The following is a 26,394-nucleotide window of genomic DNA, read 5'->3' on the forward strand; positions in this document are numbered from 1 at the left end:
GAGGCCCTTCATGGAGCAGGTGGACGTGGCCTGGAGGAGGCTGCGGCCCATGGAGAACCCCCGCAGGAGCAAGCCCTGGACCCAAGCTGCAGCCCGTGGAAAGGAGCCCACATGGAGCAGGGGGTCTGAGGGGATCTGCCGCCTGTGGGGTACCCATGCTGGAGCAGTTTGCTTCTGGGGGATGGACCCTGTGGTACGGAGACGTGTGGGAGCAGTTCCTGAAGAGCTGCTGCCTGTGGGCAGCCCCCATGGGCTCAGTTTGGGAAGGACGGCATCCTGTTGGAGGGACCCCACATGGAGCAGAGGCAGAGAGTGATTGTGAAGGAACATCGGAGACGAAGTGCTACAGACTGACTGCAACCACTATTGGCCATTCCCCTGCAATGCTCGAGGGAAGGAGGTGGAAGACGGTGGATAGGGGGAAGTTGTTTTTATTTTGTTTGCTTTGATTCTCAATCCTATAGCTTGCTAGTAATAGGCAGTAAAATTAACTAATTTCCCTACGCTGAGTCTGTTTTTCCCTTGATGATAACTGTAAACTAATCTCCTGGTGCTTACCTCAACCCTTGAGCCCTTTTATTCATATTTTCTTCCTGTTTACCATTGAGGAGGGGGATTGGGGAGTCAGATAGCAGTTGTGGTGGAGCTCAGCTGCTCACCTGAGCAAAACAACCAAATGAAGCAGAAGAAGAAGGGCAATGTCATGATTGTGAAACAAATCAAGGCATCAGTTTCCTCAAGACATCCTTGAGCTCCTGGTTCCTCATGCTGTAGATGAGGGGGTTCACTGCTGGAGGCACCACCGAGTAGAGAAATGAAATCACCAGGTCAAGGGATGGGGAAGAGATTGAGGGGGGTTTCAGGTGGGCAAACATGATGGTGCTGACAAACAGGGAGACCACGGCCAGGTGAGGGAGGCACATAGAAAAGGCTTTGTGCCGGCCCTGCTCAGAGGGAATTCTCAGCACTGCCCTGAAGATCTGAACATAGGACACCACAATGAAAACAAAACATCCAGTGGTTAAAGAGGCACTAAACCTGAGAAGCTGACCTTCCCTGAAGTGGACAGCTGAGCAGGAGAGCTTGAGGATCTGGGGGATCTCACAGAAGAACTGGTCCACAGCATTGCCGTGGCAGAGGGGCAGGGAAAATGTAGTGGCCGTGTGCAGGATACTATACAGAAAGCCACTGCCCCAGGCAGCTGCTGCCATCTGGGCACAAGCTCTGGTGCCCAGGAGGCTCCCATAGTGCAGGGGCTTGCAGATGGCAACGTAGCGGTCATAGGCCATGATGGTGAGAAGGAAATATTCTGCTGCTATAAAGAAGAGAAAGAAAAAGACCTGAGCAGCACAGCCTTGATAGAAGATGGCCCTGGTGTCCCAGAGGGCATTGGCCATGGCTTTGGGCAGAGTGGTGGAGATGCAGCCCAGGTCGAGGAGGGCGAGGTTGAGGAGGAAGAAGTACATGGGGGTGTGGAGGCGGTGGTGGCAGGCTACGGCGCTGAGGATGAGGCCGTTGCCCAGGAGGGCAGCCAGGTAGATGCCCAGGAAGAGCGCGAAGTGCAGGAGCTGCAGCTCACGCGTGTCTGCGAATGGCAGCAGGAGGAACTCGCTCACAGAGCGGCTGTTGGGCATTTGCTGACTCTGGACAGTTGTCTGTTGAAGAGGAGAAGGCAGACAAATTTTAGATGACACTTACCTAAGAAAAACCTACTGCAAGCCTTAAAACACACCTAACCTGAGACTCTCTCTCTTTGCAGCTGAACCTTTCTGCATCTCTCTTGCTTGAGCTGCAGCTGGTGCTGGCTGAGAGTGGCACTGGGAGCAGGGTTGCTGTGGGCTCCAGAGGAGTCCTTCCTGCTGTGCGTAGGAGGGAAGGGCGAGCAAGGGAAACTCAACTTCAATGCACTGGTCAGGCCATGAGCTTTGCAGTGGTGTTTCAAAGAAAGCATCCAACTACAGTGTAGAGCAAGGGGCATTTATTTGCTTTATTTTCTGGTAGCTACACCTGTACTGTTTAGGAGGAACAATCCACTCGGTGCTTTCCCTAAGAAGAAACTACAGAAAGCTGAGAGCAGAGAAGCCCCAGCCCAGTGCAGATGGACAGAATCCTTGTCTGCAGGTGCATGAGCAAGATCTCAGCTCTTTCCTCCTAACCAAGGGTGCAGAGGCGTCACTCCAGCTGCCCACAGAAAGACATCCAGCAGTATGGACATGGCCTTAGCAAGGAGGTGTCTTCTCCTTGTGGCACCTGGATAACACAAGGATGCCACAGGAGAGCTGCATCCTGCTGGAGAGCAGCCTGCAGCCCATGAGGACACCCCTCAGACAGAGCTGGATATTCGCAAGCTGGGGTGTGCCAATATTCAATCTGCATCCCTTACAGTATCTTTGGAAGTTTGGCCACCCCTGTCTTATCTGACCAGGGGTAGCTAGGTTATGACACTCCAAGGGGCTTCTGCCAGACTTCCTCAACTCACAGGGCAACCCAGCAGGGCTCCCAAAGCCTACTGCATTGCCCACTGCACTCCCAGAAACAAGACCCAGCAGGAGGAGACCCTTCCAGGACCTGCAGCTGCATGGCCCTGCAGCCAGGGACTTACCTTGTCAAGGGCTGTGCAGGTTTCTCCTGCAGGCAGCTCTCAGCATCCTCCAACTGCCAACTGCCTTCAGCCCTTCTCTCCTTTTCTTCTCTCTGTGTCTGTGCCTCTGTGTCTCTTTCCTGCTGCGCTGTGCAGAGGAGCTGCTCCTGGGCACAGCTGTCTCTCTGCACCAGGGCCCTCTTGCCACGACCTCTCTCTGTCCCATGAGCCCGGCCCAGCTCAGCAGCACAGCACCAGCTCAAGGCACTGCAATCACCCCTCTGGGGGCTTTGCTGATGAGCCCACGAACCTCAGGCACTCAGAGACAATTGAAGACATTTTGACAGAAGTCCAAGTCAGAGGCAAGTTTCCTGCAGTGTCCCCCTGAGGGCCAGCACTGACACAGCCTCCCTTGGAGCTCGTTAGAGCAGAACACTGGAGGCAGTGAGGACAAGGAGACAAAGGCAATGTGAAGGTGACACTGATGTGGAGGAAAATTGGATGTGTGTCACCACGCATAAGGGCCAGGCCTTGACTCCCAACTCAAGGAAGGGAGATCTTTCCCTTGACAGGTTGGTCAGGGCTCTTTGTGGGGCAGTAGGAGATGGGGATGTTCATTGCCAAGTGCAGGAGAATGGTACGAGCCCTGCCTGGTTCATGGGTGGCGACAAGGAGGCAATGAGGCCCTGGTGCTTTAACGATCAGCTGTCTCCTCATGGGCGTCAGTGGCAGAGACAACAGTCATAGATATGAACACAAAGATCTGGTCCTGTTGGGACTTTCAGACTTGTCACAGCCCTCTACCCTGTCTATACATGGCTTTCCTAGTGACTCCGAGACCTCCACATCTTTCCTTTTTGGCTGCAGACCCTTATCTCTGAGGTGTCACAGCAGATCTGAGCTGAGCGTGATAACTCAGATCTTCTTGGTGGCCATGCTCCTCAGAAGGCAGCTCTCTAGGAAGCTGGCCTGGTTCCTGGTGAGCAGGCACCACTGCTCTATGGCATCCCTCGTGGTGTCCAGGCCCTCCTCCTCCTGGGCACTGCTCACTCAACAGGGTCCCAGTCTGCCCTGATGTGTGGGGTTTCTCTTCCTCTGGTACAGGACTGGACTCTTATCCATGTTAAAGTCAAAATTTTCTGAAGTCAAAATCCTGCAGATTCTCAAGGTTCACCCACAGTCATGTTCCATTCTATCAGCTGTTAATGTCAGCAGGCAGACAGTTCAACCTTCGTGTAATTGTGCTATCTCTGACCAGACAGCAGCAGCAGCAAGAGTTGCAGGGATATTTGGATAATTCAGGAGTAACCATCTGAATGGAATTGCAACACAGTCAGAGAAGGTAGGGGATGGAAGGCTGTCAGGTTCCACATTTGCTGTGCTTTCTTCTCATGCATGCTGTCAGTTTGTCTGGAGCTGTGTCGTGAATGTTATGGGGCTGTGCAGGTCAAAATTGGACAGGCCAAAGCCCAGCTGGAGCTCAATCCATCTATTACTCTCAAAGACAATAAAAAAAATAAATAAATAAAAATACTTTAAATGATGGAAGGTTAGGGAGAATCATAATGCTTTATTGGATTTTTGGGGGGAAACCTGACAAGGAATGAGGTAAAGGCTGAGACACTTAATGTCTTCTTTGCCTCTTTTACTAGCAACAAAACCAGTTGTTCTCCTGGACATTTCTTCCTTCTCATGGCCAGTGCCATCCTTCCAATGCACATTTTGTAGCATTTTTTTTTTTCTCTCCTGTTCTTTCCTACTACCAAAGGAAACTCCATCAGGGTGGAAACTACTCCTGAAGTAGGCATCCCAACCCAGCAGCCTTCTTGCAACCAGTCAGACAACCAGTCACAAGTCACCTCAGCAGCATCTTCCAAGCCAGGGAAGGCTGTGGATGTGGTCTATCTTGACTTCAGCAAGGCTTTTGACACCATCTCCCACAGCATTCTCCTTGAGAAACTGGCTGCTTATGGCTTGGACTGGTGTACGCATCGTTGGGTTAGAAACTGGCTGGATAGCCGGGCCCAAAGAGTCGTGGTAAATGGAGCCAAGTCCAGTTGGAGGCCAGTCACTAGTGGCGTCCCCCAGGGCTCGGTGCTGGGGCCGGTCCTCTTTAATATCTTCATTGATGATCTGGACGAGGGCATTGAGTGCACCCTCAGTAAGTTTGCAGATGACACCAACTTAGGTGCGCGTGTGTCGATCCGCTTGAGGGTAGGAACGCTCTGCAGGAGGATCTGGATAGGCTGCACTGATGGGCTGAGGTCAACTGCATGAAGTTCAACAAGGCCAAGTGCCGGGTCCTGCACCTGGGGCGCAATAACCCCAAGCAGAGCTACAGGCTGGGAGATGAGTGGTTGGAGAGCTGCCAGGCAGAGAAGGTCCTGGGAGTGATGGTGGATAGTCAGCTGAATATGAGCCAGCAGTGTGCTCAGGTGGCCAAGAAGGCCAACGGCATCCTGGCTTGTATCAGAAACAGTGTGACCAGCAGGGCTAGGGAGGTGATCGTCCCCCTGTACTCAGCTCTGGTGAGGCCGCACCTCGAGTACTGTGTTCAGTTTTGGGCCCCTCGCTACAAGAAGGACATGGAGGTGCTTGAGCGGGTGCAGAGAAGGGCGACGAAGCTGGTGAGGGGCCTGGAGAACAAGTCCTACGAGGAGCGGCTGAGGGAGCTGGGCTTGTTCAGCCTGGAGAAAAGGAGGCTCAGGGGCGACCTTATCGCTCTCTACAGATACTTTAAAGGAGGCTGTAGCGAGGTGGGGGTTGGCCTGTTCTCCCACGTGCCTGGTGACAGGACGAGGGGGAATGGGCTAAAGTTGCGCCAGGGGAGTTTTAGGTTAGATGTTAGGAAGAACTTCTTTACTGAAAGGGTTGTGAGGCACTGGAACAGGCTGCCCAGGGAAGTGGTGGAGTCACCATCCCTGGAAGTCTTCAAAAGACGTTTAGATGTAGAGCTTAGGGATATGGTTTAGTGGAGGGCTGTTAGCGTTAGGTTGGAGGTTGGACTCGATGATCTTGAGGTCTCTTCCAACCTAGAAATTCTGTGATTCTGTGATTCTGTGATCTTCCCCCTTTCTTTTTATTTGGTCATATCTTTGCCAGATATCAGAGACCCGTGCAGTGCCACATGAAATAGTTAGGAGTTATTTTGAAACCTCTTTGTTCTCTTATCCCAGATATCAGATACTTGCCCCATGCAAAAGTCAGCAGTTTTTGGAAACTCCTTTGCTCTCTTATCCCCTAGACCCGAGTCTCAAAGTTTACCCTTCAAACCCTCTATTGACACGAACTGCTAGATGATTCTTTTGCAAGATACAAGAACTATATACATTAATCACGCTGTTTCACTTAGACGTGTGGTTATAACAGGGTATGTAAGACAGAAGGTCACATTCATCATACCATGAGGCCCCTAGCATCGTTCATATCGACATGAATCAGATGAACATATATCACTGTTAAATGCTTGAAAAGGAGGTGTTATCACCCTGGCATTTCCAAAGAGACACATGCCACTGCAGTCTGCTGGGTCTTGGCCTGTGCTTACAGAGCCACAATCAATGCCACTCCAGCCTCTGTGAAAAGCCCTGCAGTCACTCCAACCCCTCTGACAGACCCCGCAGCTACTACAGCATCTGCAAAATGCCCTGCAGCAACTCCAGCTCTTTTTCTGGGCCCTGTGTCTGAGCCAGAAAACCAAGCTCAGTCTGAATCAGTTGATCATCTATGCAAGAAAAAACAATGGATGTGAAAGTCAGTTAGTCAGAAGATGCAGGCTTCAGAAAAGCTGGGCCATCATATGAGTAGGAGGACGAAGAGAAAGAAGTCATAAGAGCATCAGTAATCACGCGATCCCTATCCCCATGCTGCTGTGGTGCTGGGAGAAATGGGGCCCTCCCTGGAATTAGAGGGCAGGAAAGGAGATATGGTAGGCACACACTATGTGCCACCCTGTGGTTTTACCTGTGTGACCATGGAGAGCACATGAGAAAGTGGGATGGAAAATCTACCTCCAGCCTAGAGGCACGGGTGTGTGAGTGGCAAGGAAAAACAATCACTAAAAGGGGTTCTTAGAGAACTGCTGCTCCTATTTCCAGCGGGCTGTCCTGCAGACACAGTACTGAATACTATGAGCAGGACTAGAGGGGCTGTGCCTCCAGCCAGGGGGAGGAAGGGGACAGTCGGGTTTATTGGACTGTGGGGATTCCATGGCCTTGCACATCAGACCCACAGAAGTATCAGGAGCTAGTGGGCACCACTGCACAGTGAACCCTAATGCCATCAAGCTACAGAGGGTCGAACCCATTTGTATGTCTGCAGTGACAGGGGGATCCCAACTCTGAACTGTACTGGAGGCTGAAGTGTGTCTAAGTGGGAAGGAGTGGCAAAAGCACCCCATTAGCACTGGCCAAGAGACACTGTGCATCCTTGGAAAAGACTGCTTCAGGAGAGGATAGGTATCTCAGGGACCCAAAAGGGTATCAGTGGGCTTTAGGCATAGCTGCCTTGGAGACAGAGGACATTATACTGTTGTCTGCCTTGCCTTGGTCTCTCACAGGACCCTTCTGTTGTGGGGTTGATGAGGGCTGAAGGACAGCTGGTGCCAATCCCTACCACAGCTGTGCACCTGAGTCAGTATAGCAGCAACCGAGTGCACTAACAGAGGCCTATCGTGGCCTGAATGAAGTCCCGCAATGCTGAGTGCTGCCATGCCAGCAGCATGATTCAGACTGCCCTGGAAGAGGAGGAAGCTCCTGAGCACCTGCACTACATCGATGGCATTACTTGGTGGGGTGACACAGCAGAGGGAGTATTTGAGAAAGGGAAGAAAATACTCCAAATTCCTCTGAGAGCTGATTTTGCACGAAAAGAAATTAAGGTCAAGGGACATGCACAAGAGATCCTGATGCCGGCTGGCCAGGGTCAGTGGGACCAATGCTCAGGGATAGGTTGAGCATCGGTGAGGGGCTTCTCAGCAATTGCATGGTGCAACACTTGCCTTGTACGTATTATTATTGTTATTGTTATTGCTATTGCCATTGTTATTGTTAACGTTAATTACTATTTTATCTTCCTTTTCTGTATTTTCAAATTTTAAATCATTCATTATTGTCTGTACCCTGGTATTAGTGAAACAAATCCCGTTTATGTACACTTCAGTGTCACCTTCACATTGCCTTTGTCTCCTTGTCCTCACTGCCGCCAGGGTTCTGCTCTAACAAGCTCCAAGGGAGGCTGTGTCAGTGCTGACCCTCAGGGGCACACTGCAGGAAACTTGCCTCTGACTTGGACTTCTGGAGAGATGTCTTCAGTTGTCTCTGAGTGCCTGAGGTTCGTGGGCTCATCAGCAAAGCCCCCAGAGGGGTGATTGCAGTGCCTTGGGCTGGTGCTGTGCTGCTGAGCTGGGCCGGGCTCGTGGGACAGAGAGAGCTCATGGCAAGAGGGCCCTGGTGCAGAGAGACAGCTGTGCCCAGGAGCAGCTCCTCTGCACAGCGCAGCAGGGCTGGGGGCACTGCCTGCAGAGACAGAGTGCTTAAAGACAGGCAGAAGTGGCAGGATGCACAGAGCTCACTGGGGGAGAACATTTCCCAGCCCTGAACACAGTAAGTCTCTGGCTGGAGGGCAGTGCAGCTGCAGGTCCTGGAGGAAGGAGAAGCCGGGGGTGCAGGCAGGGGTGTGCAGGGCTGCGGTGCAGAGCAGGGTCCCTGCTGTGCCCCAGGGGCTGTGTGCCAGGGCAGGGCCTGTGCTGCTTGCCAGGCTCAGCACTCAGCCTGCCTGGCGAGCTGCCCAGGGGCTTGGGCAGAAGAAGGGCAGGGCAGAAGCTGCCTGCAAAGAGAAGGCACTTTCTGCACTCTCTGCCTGCCTCTTCCTGCTCTGATTGTGGGGTAGGCTCTATATTAACAGGGTAGTGGGGCAGCCTCTATGTTATTGGCGTAGTTGGATTTGAACTGGTGACTGAGCTTCCTATTCCATTGAATTGAGACACAAACAAGTTAGTGATGCACCTGAGAATATCCCTTCTCTTCTCTCTGCTTACAGACTGCACTAGGGCTTTTCTGAGCTGTTCTTTAGGACTTGCAGACAAGGGGATGTGGTTTTTCAGCACAACCTCTGTGTGCATCCATCCCGCAGGTGAGTGCTGCAAGCAGCCAGCAGCTGGGCACCAGGGAATGGACAGAGCAGCCCTCCTGGATGTGCCCTCTGGTTTAGGTGTGCCTCCACAGCAATGACATTAACCATTTCACTAGATTAGAGATGTCCCACTGGGGACTGATGAGCAGAAGTGGTTGCTGTGTACAGGACGCTCAGCAAGCAGAAAGCAGGACTCCAGACAAGGAGATAGACAAAGGTCCTCTTGGAAACGGGTAATGTAAGGCTTTTACTGGGAATTTTAGTCAGAGACTTTACTCATAAGAGTTTATACTTTATATTTTCTTTCATTTCGCAGGCTCTATGTCCAAAGTCAGCAAATGCCCAACATCAGCTCTGTGAATGAGTTCCTCCTGCTGGCATTCGCAGACACGCGCGAGCTGCAGCTCCTGCACTTCGTGCTCTTCCTGGGCATCTACCTGGCTGCCCTCCTGGGCAACGGCCTCATCCTCAGTGCCGTAGCCTGTGACCACCGCCTCCACACCCCCATGTACTTCTTCCTCCTCAACCTCGCCCTCCTCGACCTGGGCTGCATCTCCACCACTCTGCCCAAAGCCATGGCCAATGCCCTCTGGGACAACAGGGCCATCTCCTATCAAGGGTGTGCTGCCCAACTCTTTCTCTTTGCTTTCCTGGTTGGAGCAGAGTATTCCCTTCTCACTGTCATGGCCTATGACCGCTACGTTGCCATCTGCAAGCCCCTGCACTATGGGAGCCTTGTGGGCAGCAGAGCTTGTGCCCAGATGGCAGCAGCTGCCTGGGGCAGTGGCTTTCTCAATGCTGCCCTGCACACGGCCAACACATTTTCCCTGCCCCTCTGCCAAGGCAATGCTGTGGACCAGTTCTTCTGTGAAATCCCCCAGATCCTCAAGCTCTCCTGCTCAGATGCCTACCTCAGGGAAGCTGGGGCACTTGTTCTTACTGTTTCTTTATGCTTTGGTTGTTTTGTTTTCATTGTTTTCTCCTATGTGCAGATCTTCAGGGCTGTGCTGAGGATGCCCTCTTCTCAGGGCCGGCACAAAGCCTTTTCCATGTGCCTCCCTCACCTGGCTGTGGTCTCCCTCTTTATTAGCACTGCCATGTTTGCCTATCTGAAGCCCCCCTCCCTCTCTTCCCCATCCATGGATCTTATTGTGTCAGTTCTCTACTCAGTTGTTCCTTCATCAGTGAACCCCCTCATCTACAGCATGAGGAACCAGGAGTTCAAGGATGCAGTAAGGAAACTGTTTGGATACATGCTTCTTTGCAATCAATAATGTTTGTGAGTTCCATGATTATTTCAGGAACTGTGAGGAAAATTTTTGTTACTATATTTCTCTATAAATATTTTCTACATTTTTTTTCTTTCGATTTAAATTATGTTATCCTTAACCTGCTACCTGATTTTCTTATTTCTATTTTTTCATTTATAGTGACCCAGTCATCTAATTATTGAAAGAAGCAGGTTATGTAGAGAAACATAATAAATTAAAACCAAAAACAAAACAAAACAAAAAAAAAACATCAGAACTACATTTTATCAGCTGCCATCTCTTTCCATCCCCTCTGGAGCTGAGGTAGCAGCCCCAGCACACAGGAGGGGCTCAGGGCCAAGAGCCCAGCTGCTACATGGAGTTTGGGTGGGGGCTGTTGCTTCTCTGGAGCCATGGCCATGGCCAGCAGCAGGACGTGGCCTTGTCACTGCTGCTGTCTTTTGGCTTTCAGTGTGTTCTCCTGTGCTCTTTTATTCGGATAAGCTGTCAGATCTCATAGGCCTTGGTGTCAGTCCTGTTCTCTCTGCAGTGGCACCCCTGTGACTGCAGGCAGCAGCAGGCACTGTGCAGCCCTGGGTTACAGCTGGCCTCCCGGATAGCACCACAGTAACAGGAGGGTCTTGCTCTGGGCAAACCCAGAAGCCTGGACGCCTCTCCAAAGCTGCTGCCAGGAACATAGCCAAGAGGTTGCTCCCTGCTCTTCTGTTTTCTGGGGTTCTAGTGCCGGGTTTTTCACCTGGGGCTCAACAACCCCAAACAGAGCTACAGGCTGGGAGATGAGTGGTTGGAGAGCTGCCTGGCAGAGAAGGACCTGGGAGTACTGGTTGATAGTCGGATGAATATGGGCCAGTAGTGTGCTCAGGTGGCCAAGAAGACCAACAGCATCCTGGCTTGCATAAGAAGCAGTGTGGCCAGCAGGTCCAGGGAAGTGATTGTCCCCCTGTACTCAGTTGAGGTACTGAGAGGAGAGTGATGTAACCACTTGAGAAGCTAAAGTCAGAAGGAAAAGCTGAAGTGACTTGGAGTATTAATGGGTCCCATTGAGAGCTGTTACTAACAAAGCCTCCCCAGGGACTTGTTAGGGCAGAAAATTGGAGGCCATGGTTACAGACAGGCAAAGCACTGTGCTGAGAAAAATCTTGGTTGGTTTTAATGAAGCTGAAGGGCCAAGGCCTGACAACGGCCACTGGGAGAGGAGACCCTGCACACCCATGTCTGGCTCAGGGCTAGTCTTGGGGTCTGTGGGATGTGGTGGGTAGTGTGATGCTACTAGAAGAACTTCATTTTGACACCTCCGCAGCCCTGCACAGTGTTGCAAGGAAGCAATGCCAACAGTCAGCATGCCAAGCAGGTGCCTTCTGCTGGCCTAGCAGGGCCACTGCCAGACGTCAGCCCAAAAGTGCAGCTCCCAGGGAGAAGTCAAGGCTGACCTGCCACCTCCAGACACAAGTGACCTCACAGTCCCTTTCTGTGACACGTTCCTGCTGCTGCCCTATCAAGTACAGAGACAGAAGTGACCTCACAGTCCCTGCCAGAGTTATGATCCTCCTCCTGGGGCAGGAGATGCTGAGGCAGAGCTGAGCTCCTCAGAGCATTCCCACCAATCTCCTCCTTGTGGCCCACAAGCTGATCAGATCAGGATGAGCAAGAGAGTAAAGATAAGGAAAAGGGGCTATGGGCTGAGTTTTGGCTTGAAGGGATACTTTGAGGTCAGGCATAAGAGTAGTGGATTCCTGTCAGGGTGTGGAGTAGCATTTAGAACTGACAATTAATGTCAGTGATTAAAGTAGTGCAAGGGCTTTACATGACTATTTTAAGTCAGTGTTACAGCAAAATTAACATTGCCTGAATGTTCGAACCTCACAGAAATCATTAATTTCTGCTGGCCAAACCCCTTTTCCCTCTCTCAAGTCTCACATCTCTCCTGGCCAGGTTTCTCCTGACTTCCCCATATCAGTCATCTTCCTAGGGGCAGCTTTCTGATGGCTTTCATGATCTCAAAGTATCTGCCTCACATCTGTTGGCTACTCCTTTCTTGAGACTGACATGGCACCTAAGTCAGGATGGAAAAGAACACAAAGGCTGTAGGTAAACCCTGCACAATGTGCCCAGCAGCTCTTGTACCACCCCAAAATTTGGTTTCCTGCCTCCAACTTTTAGATATGGAATGGTTTCTGTGCACCCAGGCTATCTTTTCCAAACCCTCATGCACGGCTCAGTTTGCCCCAAGCGTCTTGGAGGCAGTGGCCCTCTCTGTGTAGAAAACTGAAAGCAGTCCTAAAGGATGACTTCAGGCAAAAGCTGACACCTCTGACATGACAACCCCTATCCAAGACCTCTTCCACTATGGGGCCTACCAGGTACTTAGAAAGAGCCGATCTCAGAAACTACATGCACAGCAAGTGCCTTCTGCTGCCCTACCATGGACACTGGCAGATGTGAGCCTAAAGGCACAGATCCCAGCCAGGAGTCAAGGGTGACCTGTCAGCTACTTCAGAATGCAGTCACCTCACAGGCCATTTAACAGCCATTCACTTCCTGCTGGACTTAGTGCTTCTGAGGCACCACTGAGCTTATAATACCACACCTACAAAACACCCCCTTTTTGGGCCAGGACCTGCCCAGGTAGAAATGATCTGGTTGTGATCCTCCAAGCTCATGGCACACCTGCTGGGCTCCCAGCCTCTCTGACACTCAGGAGCCAGTTCTGTGCCAGTCCTGTGAGGTGCTAGGGCAGGAGGGACCTTGCAGGCAATGTTCCAGCCCCGTGCCTGTTGGCGGTCTCTCAGCTCCTAGTGCACAGTGAAGATCACACTTACATCCAGAAGTTGTGTGCCTGAAGCCAGCCTAGAAGACACTCAGGGGAAGCATCCTTGCATCCCCAGCCCCAGCCGGTGGTGCTGCTCTGCAGAGGGAGGGGGCTGTGGTGCCCAGAGCATGGGGGCACTCTGCAGGGCTGTGCTGGGCAGGCTGGGAGGCAGACCCAGCTCAGGGGGTCACTGCCATTGCCCCAGGGCTGCAAGGAATCATTCACCAGGCTCCCTTGCTGGGGCTGCTTCGTGCCGTGGGGCTGCACAGCTCTCCTCTGCCTGCTCACACCAGACTTAGCACTTGAGCTCTGCTCAGTCCACCTTGGAGGAGATCCCCCCTTAGGAGGGAAGTGCTGCAGTGGAGGCCAGCTGTGCCACTGCCGTGCCCACTGCCTGTCCCTGCCTGCAGTCCCAGCACAGCCCCACAGCAGCACTGGCACCAAGTGAGAGGAGCAGCCAGGCCTGACCCCACCAGCAGGGCTCAGCAGGACAGGGCGGCAGTGGCAAGAGAGCAGCTCTGCATGCCCCAGGCGCTGGTGCTCCCTGGCCGTGCTGCTGGGATGGGACTCTTTTCCTCTGCAGCCCTGCACACAGACCAGGCAGTGCAAGCTCCTTCCTGAAGTACACAGACAGACATGATCTTTGTGTACAGTTGCTGAGCTAGACTTGAAAAATATATACCAAAGTGGAATTGGGATGACCAATATCATTTTAGTGGGTAACATTAACTGAACTAAAACTAAGGAAATCGGTTAATAAAATGCACACACAGAAACGAAAAGAAACAGAATATAGGCTGTTCCTATAATGAGTGACATTGAGACTCATCTGCAGAAGCAGACAGAGCACTTATTCTCCTGAAACACATTAAATCATCAATCTCCACAGGGCTTTCTTGAGCTCCTGGTTCCTCATACTGTAGATGAGAGGATTCAATACTGGAGGCACCACCGAGTATAAAAATGTCACCACCAAGTCCAGGTATGGGGAAGAGATTGATTTAGGCTTCAGGTAGGCAAATATGGAAGTGCTGATAGTCAGAAAGACAACTGCCAGGTGAGGGAGGCACGTGGAAAAGGCTTTGTGCCTGCCCTGCTCAGAGGGCATCCTCAGCACTGCCCTGAAGATCAGCACATAGGACAGCACAATGAAAACAAAACAAACCAATGTTAAAGAAACACTAAACACAAGTGGCCAAACTTCCCTGAGGTAGGCATCTGAGCAGGAGAGCTTGAGGATGTGGGGAACTTCACAGAAGAACTGGTCCAAAACATTGCCGTGGCAGAGGGGCAGGGAAAATGTGTTGGCCGTGTGCAGGACAGCATTGAGAAATCCACTGCCCCAGGCAGCTGCTGCCATCTGGGCACAAGCTCTTCTGCCCAGGAGGCTCCCTTAGTGCAGGGGCATGCAGATGGCAACGTAGCGGTCGTAGGCCATGACAGTGAGAAGACAAAATTCTGATGCAATCAAGACGACAAACAGAAAGACCTGAGCAGCACATCCTTGATAGGAGATGGCCCTGGTGTCCCAGAGGGATATGGCCATGGCTTTGGGCAGAGTGGTGGAGATGCAGCCCACATCGAGGAGGGCAAGGTTGAGGAGGAAGAAGTACATGGGGGTGTGGAGACGGTGGTCGCAGGCTACGGCGCTGAGGATGAGGCCGTTGCCCAGGAGGGCAGCCAGGTAGATGCCCAGGAAGAGTGCGAAGTGCAGGAGCTGCAGCTCGCGCGTGTCTGCGAATGGCAGCAGCAGGAATTCACTCACTGAGCTGATGTTGGGCATTTGCTGGTTCTGGCCGTGCGGTTCTCCCAAGGAGGGAAAAGGCAATAAGAAAATACAACACAATTATCTGTTGATATCTGATTCAATATTGGCCTTTTAAGCAGACATTCGGCATGTTCATTTCATGAGCCCTGACGGATGCTGCCTAAGGTAGTCCGTGGGAACAGGGGACTCTTCTGCAGGCAGTGTAGTTAACAGTCCCTACCTATTAAAAAAAAAAAAATAAATTAAGAGGAACATGGGGTATTCTCAGATCAATTTAACTCATCATATGAAGAAATATTTACTCCCAAATCACCGAATGGCAGAGAAGGGCTGTGGCAATTTCTTTTTTCTATACTGTCGTTCCTGCTGCACTACAAGCAACGCCTTGTGGATCCTCAGAGTCACAGATACTATTCCTCTAGTGCAGAGTGTACTTCAGAGAGCACAGCCAGTCTGTCCATCACATCTGGTCTCAGCTGCCCTGTGCTGGTGGGAGAGAAGAGCAGCGATTGTCCCAGGGAAGTGCCTGAGCCCTTCTTCACACAGAATTTCTGGCAGGAGCTGCCTCTCACCACCTGCCCATGTCCTTGCTGGGAACTGGTTCTCTGTCCCCATATCTCTTTCCTGTCCATGCTAACAGACCCCATCTCACAAGCTGTGTGCTCAGACTCACTCAGATTCCCCTCCACTGCAAGAATCTTAAAGCAGAGAATCCAAAAAAGCCTTCCTCTTCAGACTAACCAAGCCTCAGTCTTCCTCCTGAAATGCCCATTCATAAATGCCATTCTCTAAAGTATCTCCTAGTCCAAATTACAAGTAGAGTGAGGCCCACCCTGACAGATACTATCAGCCATTGGATGTGCCAGCTGTAGAAGACCCCTCTGGCAACCCCACCTGCAGTGCCCTGCTGCCAGAGCCTCACGGTGTCAAGAGCCTGCAGATGTGTCCTGCCACACGCTGCCCTCTGTTGTTGCGCTCCTCAGTGCCTCCAAGCCCTCTCTCCTTCTCTCCTCTCTGTGTGCCAGCTGTGGTCAGAGCCCCCAGCCCTGCTGCGCTGTGCAGAGGAGCTGCTCCTGGGCACAGCTGTCTCTCTGCAGCGCTTGCCAGGAGCTCCCCTTGTGCCCAGGAGCCCGGCCCAGCTCAGCAGCACAGCACCCGACCATGGCATCGCTTGCTCTGTGCCCTTGGGCTCCCTCAAGGTGTCCCCAAGGCCTCAGGGCTGACAGCTCCCGAAGGCAGCAGGGTCTCTGCTGAGGTGTGGTGTTTGAAGCACACTGAACACATCACCAACTGCCCTTCTCTGAACACAGGGGAAATGACTTCTGAAAGGGTGATTAGTGCTTTTAAACTGTGGTTGTCAAATATGATGTGCTTTAACCTGGCAGGCAGCTCGGCACCACATGGCTGTTATCTCACAACCACCCCTAAAAAGACAATGGGTTGAAATGCAATACAAGCTTTCAGAAGGATTTGGAACATTTGATTCCCTTACTCAAATACTTCTTCTGCTGTGGTGTCCCATGTGATTATGACACCAGCATGATGGAGTTGTTCAGGAGCTTCCCTGTGTTCTTGAGCACTCTGGGTCAGCCCATGGCAAATGGTAGGGCTGTGTTCCCAGCCCTGGTGCAGTTGATTCCAGGTGGGCAGGACACCGCTCCATGTGAAAGCAAAGTGTGGCTTGTGTACTGCTGTGAAAGGGATGGACAAAAATGCATTAGGAATATTAATTGTGGCATAGCACTTGACTGCCTTTGACTCCAGTTCACAGAATCACAGAATTTCTAGGTTGGAAGAGACCTCAAGATCATCAAGTCCAACCTCTACCTAACGCTAAAAATCCCCACTAAACCATATCCCTAAGCTCTACATCTAAACGTCTTTTGAAGACTTCCAGGGATGGTGACTCCACCACTTCCCTGGGCAGCCTGTTCCGGTGTCTAACAACCCTTTCGGTAAAGAAGTTCTTCCTAACATCTAACCTAAAACTCCCCTGGCGCAACTTTAGCCCATTCCCCCTCGTCCTGTCACCAGGCACGTGGGAGAACAGACCAACCCCCACCTCGCTACAGCCTCCTTTAAAGTATCTGTAGAGAGCGATAAGGTCGCCCCTGAGCCTCCTTTTCTCCAGGCTGAACAAGCCCAGCTCCCTCAGCCGCTCCTCGTAGGACTTGTTCTCCAGGCCCCTCACCAGCTTCGTCGCCCTTCTCTGCACCCGCTCAAGCACCTCCATGTCCTTCTTATAGCGAGGGGCCCAAAACTGAACACAGTACTCGAGGTGCGGCCTCACCAGAGCTGAGTACAGGGGGACGATCACCTCCCTAGCCCTGCTGCTCACACTGTTCCTGATACAAGCCAGGATGCCGTTGGCCTTCTTGGCCACCTGAGCACACTGCTGGCTCATATTCAGCCGACTATCCACCATCACTCCCAGGTCCTTCTCTGCCAGGCAGCTTTCCAACCACTCATCTCCCAGCCTGTAGCTCTGCTTGGGGTTATTGCGCCCCAGGTGCAGGACCCGGCACTTGGCCTTGTTGAACTTCATGCAGTCACCAGATCATCACCAGATTTCCACCACATCTAATAAAGGATGATGATTCTCCTTAATCCTCCTTTATTTAAAGTATTTATATAAGCAGTGTTTGTTGTCTTTGACAGTCATAGCTGGATTGAGCTCCAGCTGGGTTTTGGCCCTTCTAACTTTGACCTGCACAGCCCCAGAACATTCAGGACACAGCTCCAGACAAACTGACAGCATGCATGAGAATGAAGAACAGAAAAAGTAGAATCTGGCAGCCTTCCACCCACTGTTTTTCTGTGACTCTGTGATACAGTTCCATTCAACTGGTTACTCCTGTATTATCCAAACGTTCCCACAGCTCGTAATGCAACTATCTTGTCAGAGATAGCACAGTCACACAAAGGTTGAAGCATCTGCCTGCAGACATGAACGGCTGACAGAAAGGAGCATCAGTGTGGGGGAATGTTGAGAAACTGCAGGATTTTGCCTAAAGTAACTTCTTGATGTTTACAAAGAGAAGGACCCAGTCCTGCACCAGAGGAAGAGTAACCCCATGCATTAGGGCAGACTGGGACCCTGCTGAGTGTGCAGTGGCGAGGTGGAGGAGGGCTTGGGCACCATGAGGGATGCCATACGAGCAGTGGTGCCTGTTCACGAGGAACCAGGTCAGCTTCCTACAGAGCTGCCTTACGAGGAGCATGGCCACCAAGAAGATCTGAGTTCCCAGACTCAGCTCAGATCCCCTGAGACACCGCACGAACAAGTGCCAACAACTAGCCAGTAAAGAGGTGCAGATCTGGGAGTCACTGGAACATCCTCATGTGGCGAGAAGCAATGAGAATGGCAAGACTCAAAGTCCCAACAGGATTGAGGTCTTTGTGTCCATGGCGATAGCTGTTGTCACTGTCACTGAGGCCTATGAGGAGACAGCTTATTCTTAATGCACCAGGGCCTCATTGCCTCCTCACCCCCACCATGAAGCAGGCAGGGGTCGTACCATTCTCCTGCACTTGGCCATGCACATCCCCATCTCCTACTGCTCCATGAAGAGCCCTGAGCAACCTGTCAATGGAAAGATCTCCCTTCCTTGAGTTGGGACTCAAGGCCAGGCCCTTGTGCTTGGTGACACACATCCAGTTTTCGTACACATCAGTGTCACCTTCCCATTGCCTTTGTCTCCTTGTCCTCACTGCCTCCAGGGTTCTGCTCTAATGAGCTCCAAGGGAGGCTGTGTCAGTGCTGGCCCTCAGGGGGACACTGCAGGAAACTTGCCTCTGACTTGCACTTCTGGAGAGATATCTTCAATTGTCTCTGAGTGCCTGAGTTTCTTGGGCTCATCAGCAAAGCCCCCAGAGGGGTGATTGCAGTGCCTTGGGCTGGTGCTGTGCTGCTGAGCTGGGCCAGGCTCGTGGGACAAAGAAAACACATTTCAGAAAGTGCCATGAAGCAGAGAGACAGCTGTGTCCAGGAGCAGCTCCTCTGCACAACGCAGCAGGGCTGGGGGCTCTGACTGCATCTGGCATGGGGAGAGCAGAGAAGGAGAGAGGGCTTGGAGGCAGTTGGCAGGGGGAGGATGCTGAGAGCTGCCTGCAGGGGAAACCTGCACAGCCCTTGACAAGGTAAGGGTCTGGCTGCAGGACCGTGCAGCTGCAGCTCCTGGAAGGGTCTTGTGCTGGGTCTTGTTTCTGGGAGGGCAGTGGGCAATGCAGGAGGCTTTGAGAGTCCTGTTGGGTTGCAGTGCGAGGTGTGGAAGTCTGGCAGAAGCCATTGGAGTGTAATAACCTAGCTACCCTTAGTAAGCCAAGAATGTGATGGCCAAGCCTCCGTCAGACACTGCAGGGGATGCAGATTGGATATTGGGACACCCCAGATTGCGAATATCCAGCTCTGTCTGTGGGGCATCCTCCTGGGCTGCGTGCTGCTCTCCAGAAGGATGCAGGGCGGCTGGAGTGAAGCCTCGGCACCTCTGGCTAGGACGGAAGAGCTGAGAACTTGCTTACAACCCACTGACAAGGTGAGGCTTCTGTCCATCTGCACTGGGACTGGGACTTCTCTGCTCTCAACTGTATTCAGTTTCTTCTCAGGGAAACACCTGTGTGGGATAGTCCTGAAGGTCACAGATGGGTTACACAGGGCAGCTGAGAACGGCAGTGTTCAGCAGTGGCATCTGAAGCTCTGTTCTGCATTGAGATGCATTGTTTGAAACAACACTGCAAATTCCATTGACCTGATCAGTGAACTGAACTAGAGTTTCCCCCATGTTCCTGCTTCCCCCTGCTGCACAACAGGAAGGAGTCCTGTGCAGCCCACAGCAGCCCCTGCTCCCAGTGCCACTCTCAGCCAGCACCAGCTGCAGCTCAAGCAAGACAGATGCAGAAAGGTTCAGCTGCATAGACAGGGGTTGGACTGGGTGGTGCTCCTAAATTTGCAATAGGTTTTCCTCAGAGAAGCCTCTTCTAACTTTGTTCTCCCTTCTCGTCTTCAGCAGACAACTGTGTCCAGAGTCAGGAAATGCCCAACAGCAGCTCTGTGAGTGAGTTCCTCCTGCTGGCATTCGCAGACACGCGTGAGCTGCAGCTCCTGCACTTCGCGCTCTTCCTGGGCATCTACCTGGCTGCCCTCCTGGGCAACGGCCTCATCCTCAGCGCTGTAGCCTGCCACCACCGCCTCCACACCCCCATGTACTTCTTCCTCCTCAACCTCGCCCTCCTCGACCTGGGCTGCATCTCCACCACTCTGCCCAAAGCCATGGCCAATGCCCTCTGGGACACCAGGGCCATCTCCTATCAAGGATGTGCTGCACAGGTACTCCTGTTTCCCTCCTTGGTTGGAGCAGAGTTTTTTCTTCTCACCGTCATGGCCTACGACCGCTACGTTGCCATCTGCAAGCCCCTGCACTACGGGAGCCTCGTGGGCAGCAGAGCTTGTGCCCAGATGGCAGCAGCTGCCTGGGGCAGTGGCTTTCTTATTGCTGTCCTGCACACGGCCAACACATTTTCCCTGCCCTTCTGCCAAGGCAATGTTGTGGACCAGTTCTTCTGTGAAATCCCCCACATCCTCAAGCTCTCCTGCTCAGACGCCTACCTCAGGGAAGTTGGGCCACTTGTGTTTAGTTTTTCTTTAGGCTGTGGTTGTTTTGTTTTCATTGTGTTGTCCTATGTTCAGATTTTCAGGGCTGTGCTGAGGATGCCCTCTGAGCAGGGCCGGCACAAAGCCTTTTCCACGTGCCTCCCTCACCTGGTCGTGGTCGTCCTGATGGTCAGCACTGTCATGTTTGCCTACCTGAAGCCCCCCTCCATCTCTTCCCCATCTCTGGACCTGATGGTGTCATTTCTGTACTCAGTGGTACCTCCAGCACTGAACCCCCTCATCTACAGCATGAGGAATAAGGAGCTCAAGGAGGCACTGAGGATGTTATTGCAATATTCAGTATTTCAAAAAGGAATTGGTCTTCTGCATCTGACTCCCTGAAGGATACCTGGAGAAGGCAGAAATATCTTTGTTCCTATATTTCAAAAATTGTTCATCCTTGTCAATATTATTCCAATATGCTAAATATTTCTTTATACTTTTATTTTATAAATTTAATATATTTTTCTTCTTCTGTGTCCTTTTACCTTTTCTTCTAAGCCAAAGACTTCATGTAGAGGTGCTGCTAAGCTCTTTGTAACTAACTAAATAAAGGAACCAGCAGGTAGGCAGTTTCTGTGGATCTCATTTCTCATACACTCTTCTCAGGTACAGCAGTGGTTGTGGGATGAAGATCCGTGCTGCAACGTGGTGGAAAACCCTGGTGTTGTTTGGGGCTGCCCTTTTCTGCCCTGGCAGGCACTCCTTGCCTGCAGCCTTTGAGTCAGGGTTGCCACTTTCTTGGACCCACGAACACTGACAGCAGCAGGACATGGGCGTTTTGGTGCTGGTCTCACTTCTCTTCCACACTGCTGTCTTGTAGCACCACTGAATCAGAACTGGCCTTCCAGCTAACACCCCTAGGAGTACGGCTTTCAAAAGTGAGGTGGAGGAAGCATTGAGGAAGCAGCCTGATCTGATGTGAAAGTTCTCCCTGCTCAGAGCAGATCTTAGCACTGGAAACCTCCAGAGCTCCCTTCTGACTCTAATCCTGAAGGAAAGAAGGGCAGGACAGGGAGATAGGGGGAGGAAATACTGTGGTGGGTTGAGGTATTGCTGACATATGTAGTCCTTGCTCCACATTGTCCTCAGGGTTACATCATGAATGAGTTCATCCCCAAAAGATCCCCTGCACCATGAGCACCCGGTGTCCAGCTGGTTTGGAAATACTGCAGAGACGTTCTTCTGATGCTTGTGTAACCAGATTGGTGATGGCAGGAAAAGACTGTTCCTTCACTAGTGATCAACTTTCTTCTTCATGTTAGGCCACAACTGAACATCCCTCACAATTCTTAGAGTGTTTGCTTTATGTCAGCGATGAACTGCATTAGGTCTCCTTGATTAGTCTGAGGCACAATGCAATACTTTTTCCCTTCTGCCACTCCAGCACAAAACCATTGAATATTTTTTCCACATTGACCTGATGGGGCATTTCACATTTTTTACTTTCATATCCCTGATGGAAGGGGATGATTCCCAAACTAGGATAAGCAGATGGGTTCTGCTTCAGCCATTTGAACTGTCCTGTTCTTGAGTATTTCAGCCTGAGTTTTGCCACAACTCCTGCACTGTAATGCATCCCTTGTCTGGCATCACCCTGTTCCCTGTACTGTGGGATGACTGTGCTGTGGTGGGACGTGTTTCCAGTGGTTCATCTACCAGACACCGTAAAGAATACTTTAAGCAGGACTAGAGGGGTTCTGCTTCCAGCCATGGGGAGGCGGGGAAGAAAGGAACAATCACGTTTACTGGACTGGGTATAGTTAATGGCCTGGTACATCACACCCACAAATGTATCAGGCTCTACTGACACATCAGTACTCACCGGTGCACAGAGTACCCTAATGCCATCAAGCTAGAAAGAGGTAGAACCCACCTGTATTTCTGGAGTGACAGGGGGATCCCAAAAGTTAACTGTACTGGAGGCTGAGGTGAGTCTAACTGGGAAGGAATGGCAAAAGCACCCCACTGGGACTGGCCCAGAGGCTATGTGCATCCTCGGCATAGGCTGCTTCAGGAGAGGGAATTCAGAGTTCCAAGAGGGCACCACCGGTGGGGCTTTGGCAGAGCTGTCTTGGAGACAAAGGACATGAAACAGTTGTCTACCTTGCTTGGCCTTCCACAGAATCCTTCTGTTGGGGGTTTGCTGAGGGTTGAAGAACAGCAGGTGCCAATGGCTACCATGGTGGCGCACCTGAGGCAGCGTCACGCTAACCGAGACTCCCTGATTGCCATCCATGATCTGGGTCATCAACTGGAGAGCCAAGGTGTAGATGCAGAGCTTGGCAGCGTGGTTTAGTGATGGACTTGTCAGCACTAAGGTAAAGATGTATGACCTGGGTTACACGTCCCAGAGCAGTGTCAGGCACAATGCAATTCTTTTTACCTTCTGCATCTATAGCACAGGAAGAAGGACTTTGCCCTACTCTATTGACTGGGCAGGTCTTTTCACTTTACTCAGTTTAGGTTTCTGTGTCTAGAAGGTTAAATTCCCCAAATGAGGCCAAGCTCATGGGTGCAGCTACAGCCACTCGAAGATATATATTTTTTAATTTTCATCCTGAGTTTCCCACAGAAGACCCAATAGAGCACAGATTTCCAGTTGTCTGCAAAGATTCTAGCAGAATTTCTCAGGTTCCAATGGTCATTTCAATTTTATTTTATTTTATTTTATTTTATTTTATTTTATTTTATTTTATTTTATTATTTTATTTCATTTTTTTCTCTAGGAACTCCTGACTTCTCTTAGAAAGGGTTTCATGTGCTCGGCTGGGCTGCAGTTACAGGGACAAAGACTACTGCTGGCAGCAGATGTGTCAGACCTCTAGACTCTACTTTTCCTCCCGATGAAGGTTTCCAAAGAAGACACCATAGAAAAATAGCAGAAGAAGAAAGATGCTCCAAACTGAAATGTAGCAAAATTCAGGATTTATAAACAGAAAATATTTTCATTAGTTGCTTTTTGAAATCTTCTTCCTTAACTACATCATGCAAGCTCTGCAGTTAGCTGCACAAGCCGTGAAGACTTTCTAAAACTATGGAAGAGATGTCAGGAGTTTCTGCATTTTAATGAGGTCCATGGAGTATTTTGGCACTGATGCTATGGAGCTCAGGTACTATAGAAGAGAGTGATGTAACCGCTTGAGCAAGTAGTCAGGAGGAAAAGTTGAAGCGACTTGGAGTATGAATGGGCCTGACTGAGGGCTGTTACTAAGAAAGCCTCCTCAGGGATATGTTAGGGTAGATAATTAGAGACCATGATTGCAGACTGGCAAAGTCTTGTGCTGAGAAAACTCTTGGTTGATTTTAGTGAAGCAGAAGAGCCAAGGCCTGACCCCAGCCACTGGGAGAGGAGATCCTGCATCCCCATGTCTGGCTCAAGGCTCTTCCTGGGATCTGTGGGATGGAGTGGGCAGTGGGATGCCATGAGAAGAACAGTAGTATGACACCTCTGAGCTGCTGCTCAGAGTTGAAAGAAATCAATGAAGCCTCATCAGAATTAATATAACATATCTCCCAACAAGCTCTAGCCAAGGGGACAAAAACCTCAGGGCTGTTGGGGCCTTCCCTTTTTACCAGCACCCTCTGCCTTCTCCTCTGCAGGCTTTCCTATGCTGTCCCACACTTTGTCCTATTTCCTTCAAGTCTACAGACACCCATCTCTTTCTACAACCTTGCTCTCATCCTTTGTTTCACCCATGTCTCGCCAACTCTCACCAGGTACTCCTTGAAAGACAAAGCCCAGGTCTGATCAGACACAAGCCACCTACCTCAGCAGCATCTTCCAAGCCAGGGGCCTGCTGCTGGCCTTGCAGCTTCTTGGCTAGACACAGCCAAGCCTTGTGCCCCCTGCTGCTGTGCAGCAATGGACTCAAGCAGAAGGGACAGGACAACCCATATGGGGGCCTTCTTTCTGTCTGGGTCCTCCTGGGTCTGGAGGCAGAGGGGATCCCCCAGTCAGCATGCCAAGCAGGTGCCTTCTGTTGGCCTAGCAGGGCCACTGCCAGCTGTCAGCCCAAAAGTGCAGCTCCCAGGAAGAAGTCAAGGCTGACCTGCCACCTCCAGACACAAGTGACCTCACAGTCCCTTTGTGTGACAGGTTCCTGCTGCTGCCTTATCAACTGCAGAGACAGAAGTGACCTCACAGTCCCAGCCACAGTCACATTGCTCCTGCTGGGGCAGGAGATGCTGAGGCAGAGCTGAGCCCTTCAGAGCACTCCAATCCATCTCTTCTTTGTGGCCCACAAGCTGATCAGACCCATGACCCCTCACATCCATCTTTGCATGCCATGTGACTGCAGAGTAACCTCACAGTTCTTGGCCTGCACTAAGGGCCAGACCCAGTATAGTACCTAAAGGTAAGGGTTAGGAGAGGGGCTGAAGGTGAGGAAGTCAATGCACAGGAACAGGGGAATCAGCTGTTAGGTGCTCATGCATCAGGGGACTAGGGCTCACCTTTCTGGGTTTGAATTTAAAGAAAGATTTTTTGGGAGGGATTGGTGTTCTGCTTTGCGTATCAGGTCTGTGGTTAAAGTGCTAACAAGCTTAGTGATTTAGGGTTTGTTTAGTTTTTCCAATAATTCTAGGCTTAAATTGAGCATTTAAATCTAGTGTTAAGGGTAGGGATCAAGGTAAGCAAGAGAGTAAGGGTAAGGGAAAGAGGCGATGGACTGAGTTTTGGCTTCAGTGCACACTTAGATGTCAGGCATAGGAGTAGTTGATTCCTGTTTTGGTGTGGAGTAACATTTAAATGTAGGAATTAAGTTTGCTCTTTGAAGCTGGGGAATAGCCTCATATAAGTGTTTTAAGTCACGGTTACAGCAGCTTCCGCATAGCCTGAACCAACTTCCCTTTTACAAAATCTTTAGTTTCTGCTGGATAGTCCTATTCTCTCTTCCAAATCTCACATTTCTCCTGACCAGGGCTTCTCCTGACCTCACTATATCAGTCATATTCTTAGGGACATCTTTGTGGTGGCTTTCAAGATCTCAGAGTACCTGTCACTGCTCTGTTGGGTACTCTATTCCTGAGAAACGTGGCACTTAATACATGATGGAAAAGGACATAAAAGTCCATCAGAGCACCCTGAACATGTGCCCAGCAGCTCGGCACCATCACAAAAGTGCGGTTCCTGCCTACAAGTTTTCTTTCCAGAATGGCTCCTATGGCTTCAGGGTAACTTTTCCCAGGATAAGTTACCCAGGATAAGGGTAACTTTTCCACTCACTTCCCCAGGCCACACCACCCTTGCTCGCAGGCCCCACGTGTCTCTCCAAGCCTCCCTTCTTCCCCTGCAGTAGTGGCACCTCACCGCAGCAGGTTGGTGCATCTCCAGGCTCAGGGGTGTTTCCTGAGGGCCTGCCCTGTGTGGGGAGTGGTGGGGAAGAAGAGAGCAAGGTCATCTCCTGGGTCATGGCCTTAACCACAGACCTGATACCACTAGCAGGACAACACACACTCCCACTAAAACTTTGCTTAGTCTCTAATCTAGAAAGAGAAAAACAGGTACCTAGGGAGCAAGAGAGAGGTCAGTTCTACCTCGTGATCTGATGGCCCAGCAGGAGGAATGTGACTGTGGCAGGGACTGTGAGGTCACTTCTGTCTCTGCAGCTGATAGGCCAGCAGCAGGAACGTGTCACGGAAAGGGACTGTGAGGTCACCTGTGTCAGGAGGTGCCAGGTCACCCTTTACTTTTGAAAAGTCAAGGCACTTGCTTGGCATGCTGACTGGGGGATCCCCTCTGCCTACACACCCAGGAGGACCAAGACAGAAAGGAGGCCCCCAGAAGGATTGTCCTGTCCCTTCTGCTTGAGTCCATGAGTGGGCAGCAGCAGGCACAAGGCTTGGCTGTGTCTAGCCAAGAAGCTGCAAGGCCAGCAGCAGGTCCCTGGCTTGGAAGCTGCTGCTGAGGTGACTTGTGTGTGGTTGGCTGAGAGGCCGCAAGGAGCCTGCTGGGTTGGGATGCCTACTACAGGAGGGGTTTCCACCCTCATGGAGCTTTCTGTGGTAATAGGAAAGAGCAGGAGAGATAAAACAGCCACAAAGTGAAACTTGAAGTGTAGCTCTGGCCATGAGGAGGAAGAAATATCCAGGGGAACAACTGGTCTTGCTGGTAGAGACTGAGGAAAAGAAGGCATTATGTTCCTCAGGTTTTGTCATCAGGTTTTCCCACACACCCATTAA

The 26,394-nt window shown here is 51.3% G+C and overlaps 3 protein-coding genes across 3 annotated transcripts in view; 2 read left to right on the plus strand and 1 right to left on the minus strand.

The window, feature by feature from the left end:
* Window positions 1–719: 719 nt before the first annotated feature.
* The window catches only part of LOC311216124 (olfactory receptor 14C36-like), a gene marked incomplete at both ends in the record, with an annotated part of 50,075 nt that continues 24,400 nt past the window's right edge, over window positions 720–26,394 (minus strand). The window contains one exon of the mRNA XM_084297669.1: window positions 720–1,568. Within this exon, the coding sequence (XP_084153795.1) occupies window positions 720–1,568 (849 nt within the window). The remainder of the gene's footprint in view (window positions 1,569–26,394) is intronic.
* Window positions 9,052–9,987, plus strand: LOC311216589 (olfactory receptor 14C36-like; the record flags this gene model as incomplete). The annotated part of the gene is made up of 1 exon (XM_084298122.1): window positions 9,052–9,987. The coding sequence occupies one exon, from the start codon at window positions 9,052–9,054 to the stop codon at window positions 9,985–9,987; it is 936 nt and encodes a 311-aa protein (XP_084154248.1).
* On the plus strand, window positions 19,594–20,553 carry LOC311216590 (olfactory receptor 14C36-like; the record flags this gene model as incomplete). Its single annotated transcript, XM_084298123.1, has 1 exon — window positions 19,594–20,553. One exon carries the CDS (start codon window positions 19,594–19,596, stop codon window positions 20,551–20,553), a length of 960 nt encoding a protein of 319 aa, XP_084154249.1.

This window comes from Netta rufina (genome assembly GCF_964035555.1).
Source record: "Netta rufina genome assembly, chromosome: 18".
Classification (NCBI taxonomy): Eukaryota; Metazoa; Chordata; class Aves; order Anseriformes; family Anatidae; genus Netta; species Netta rufina.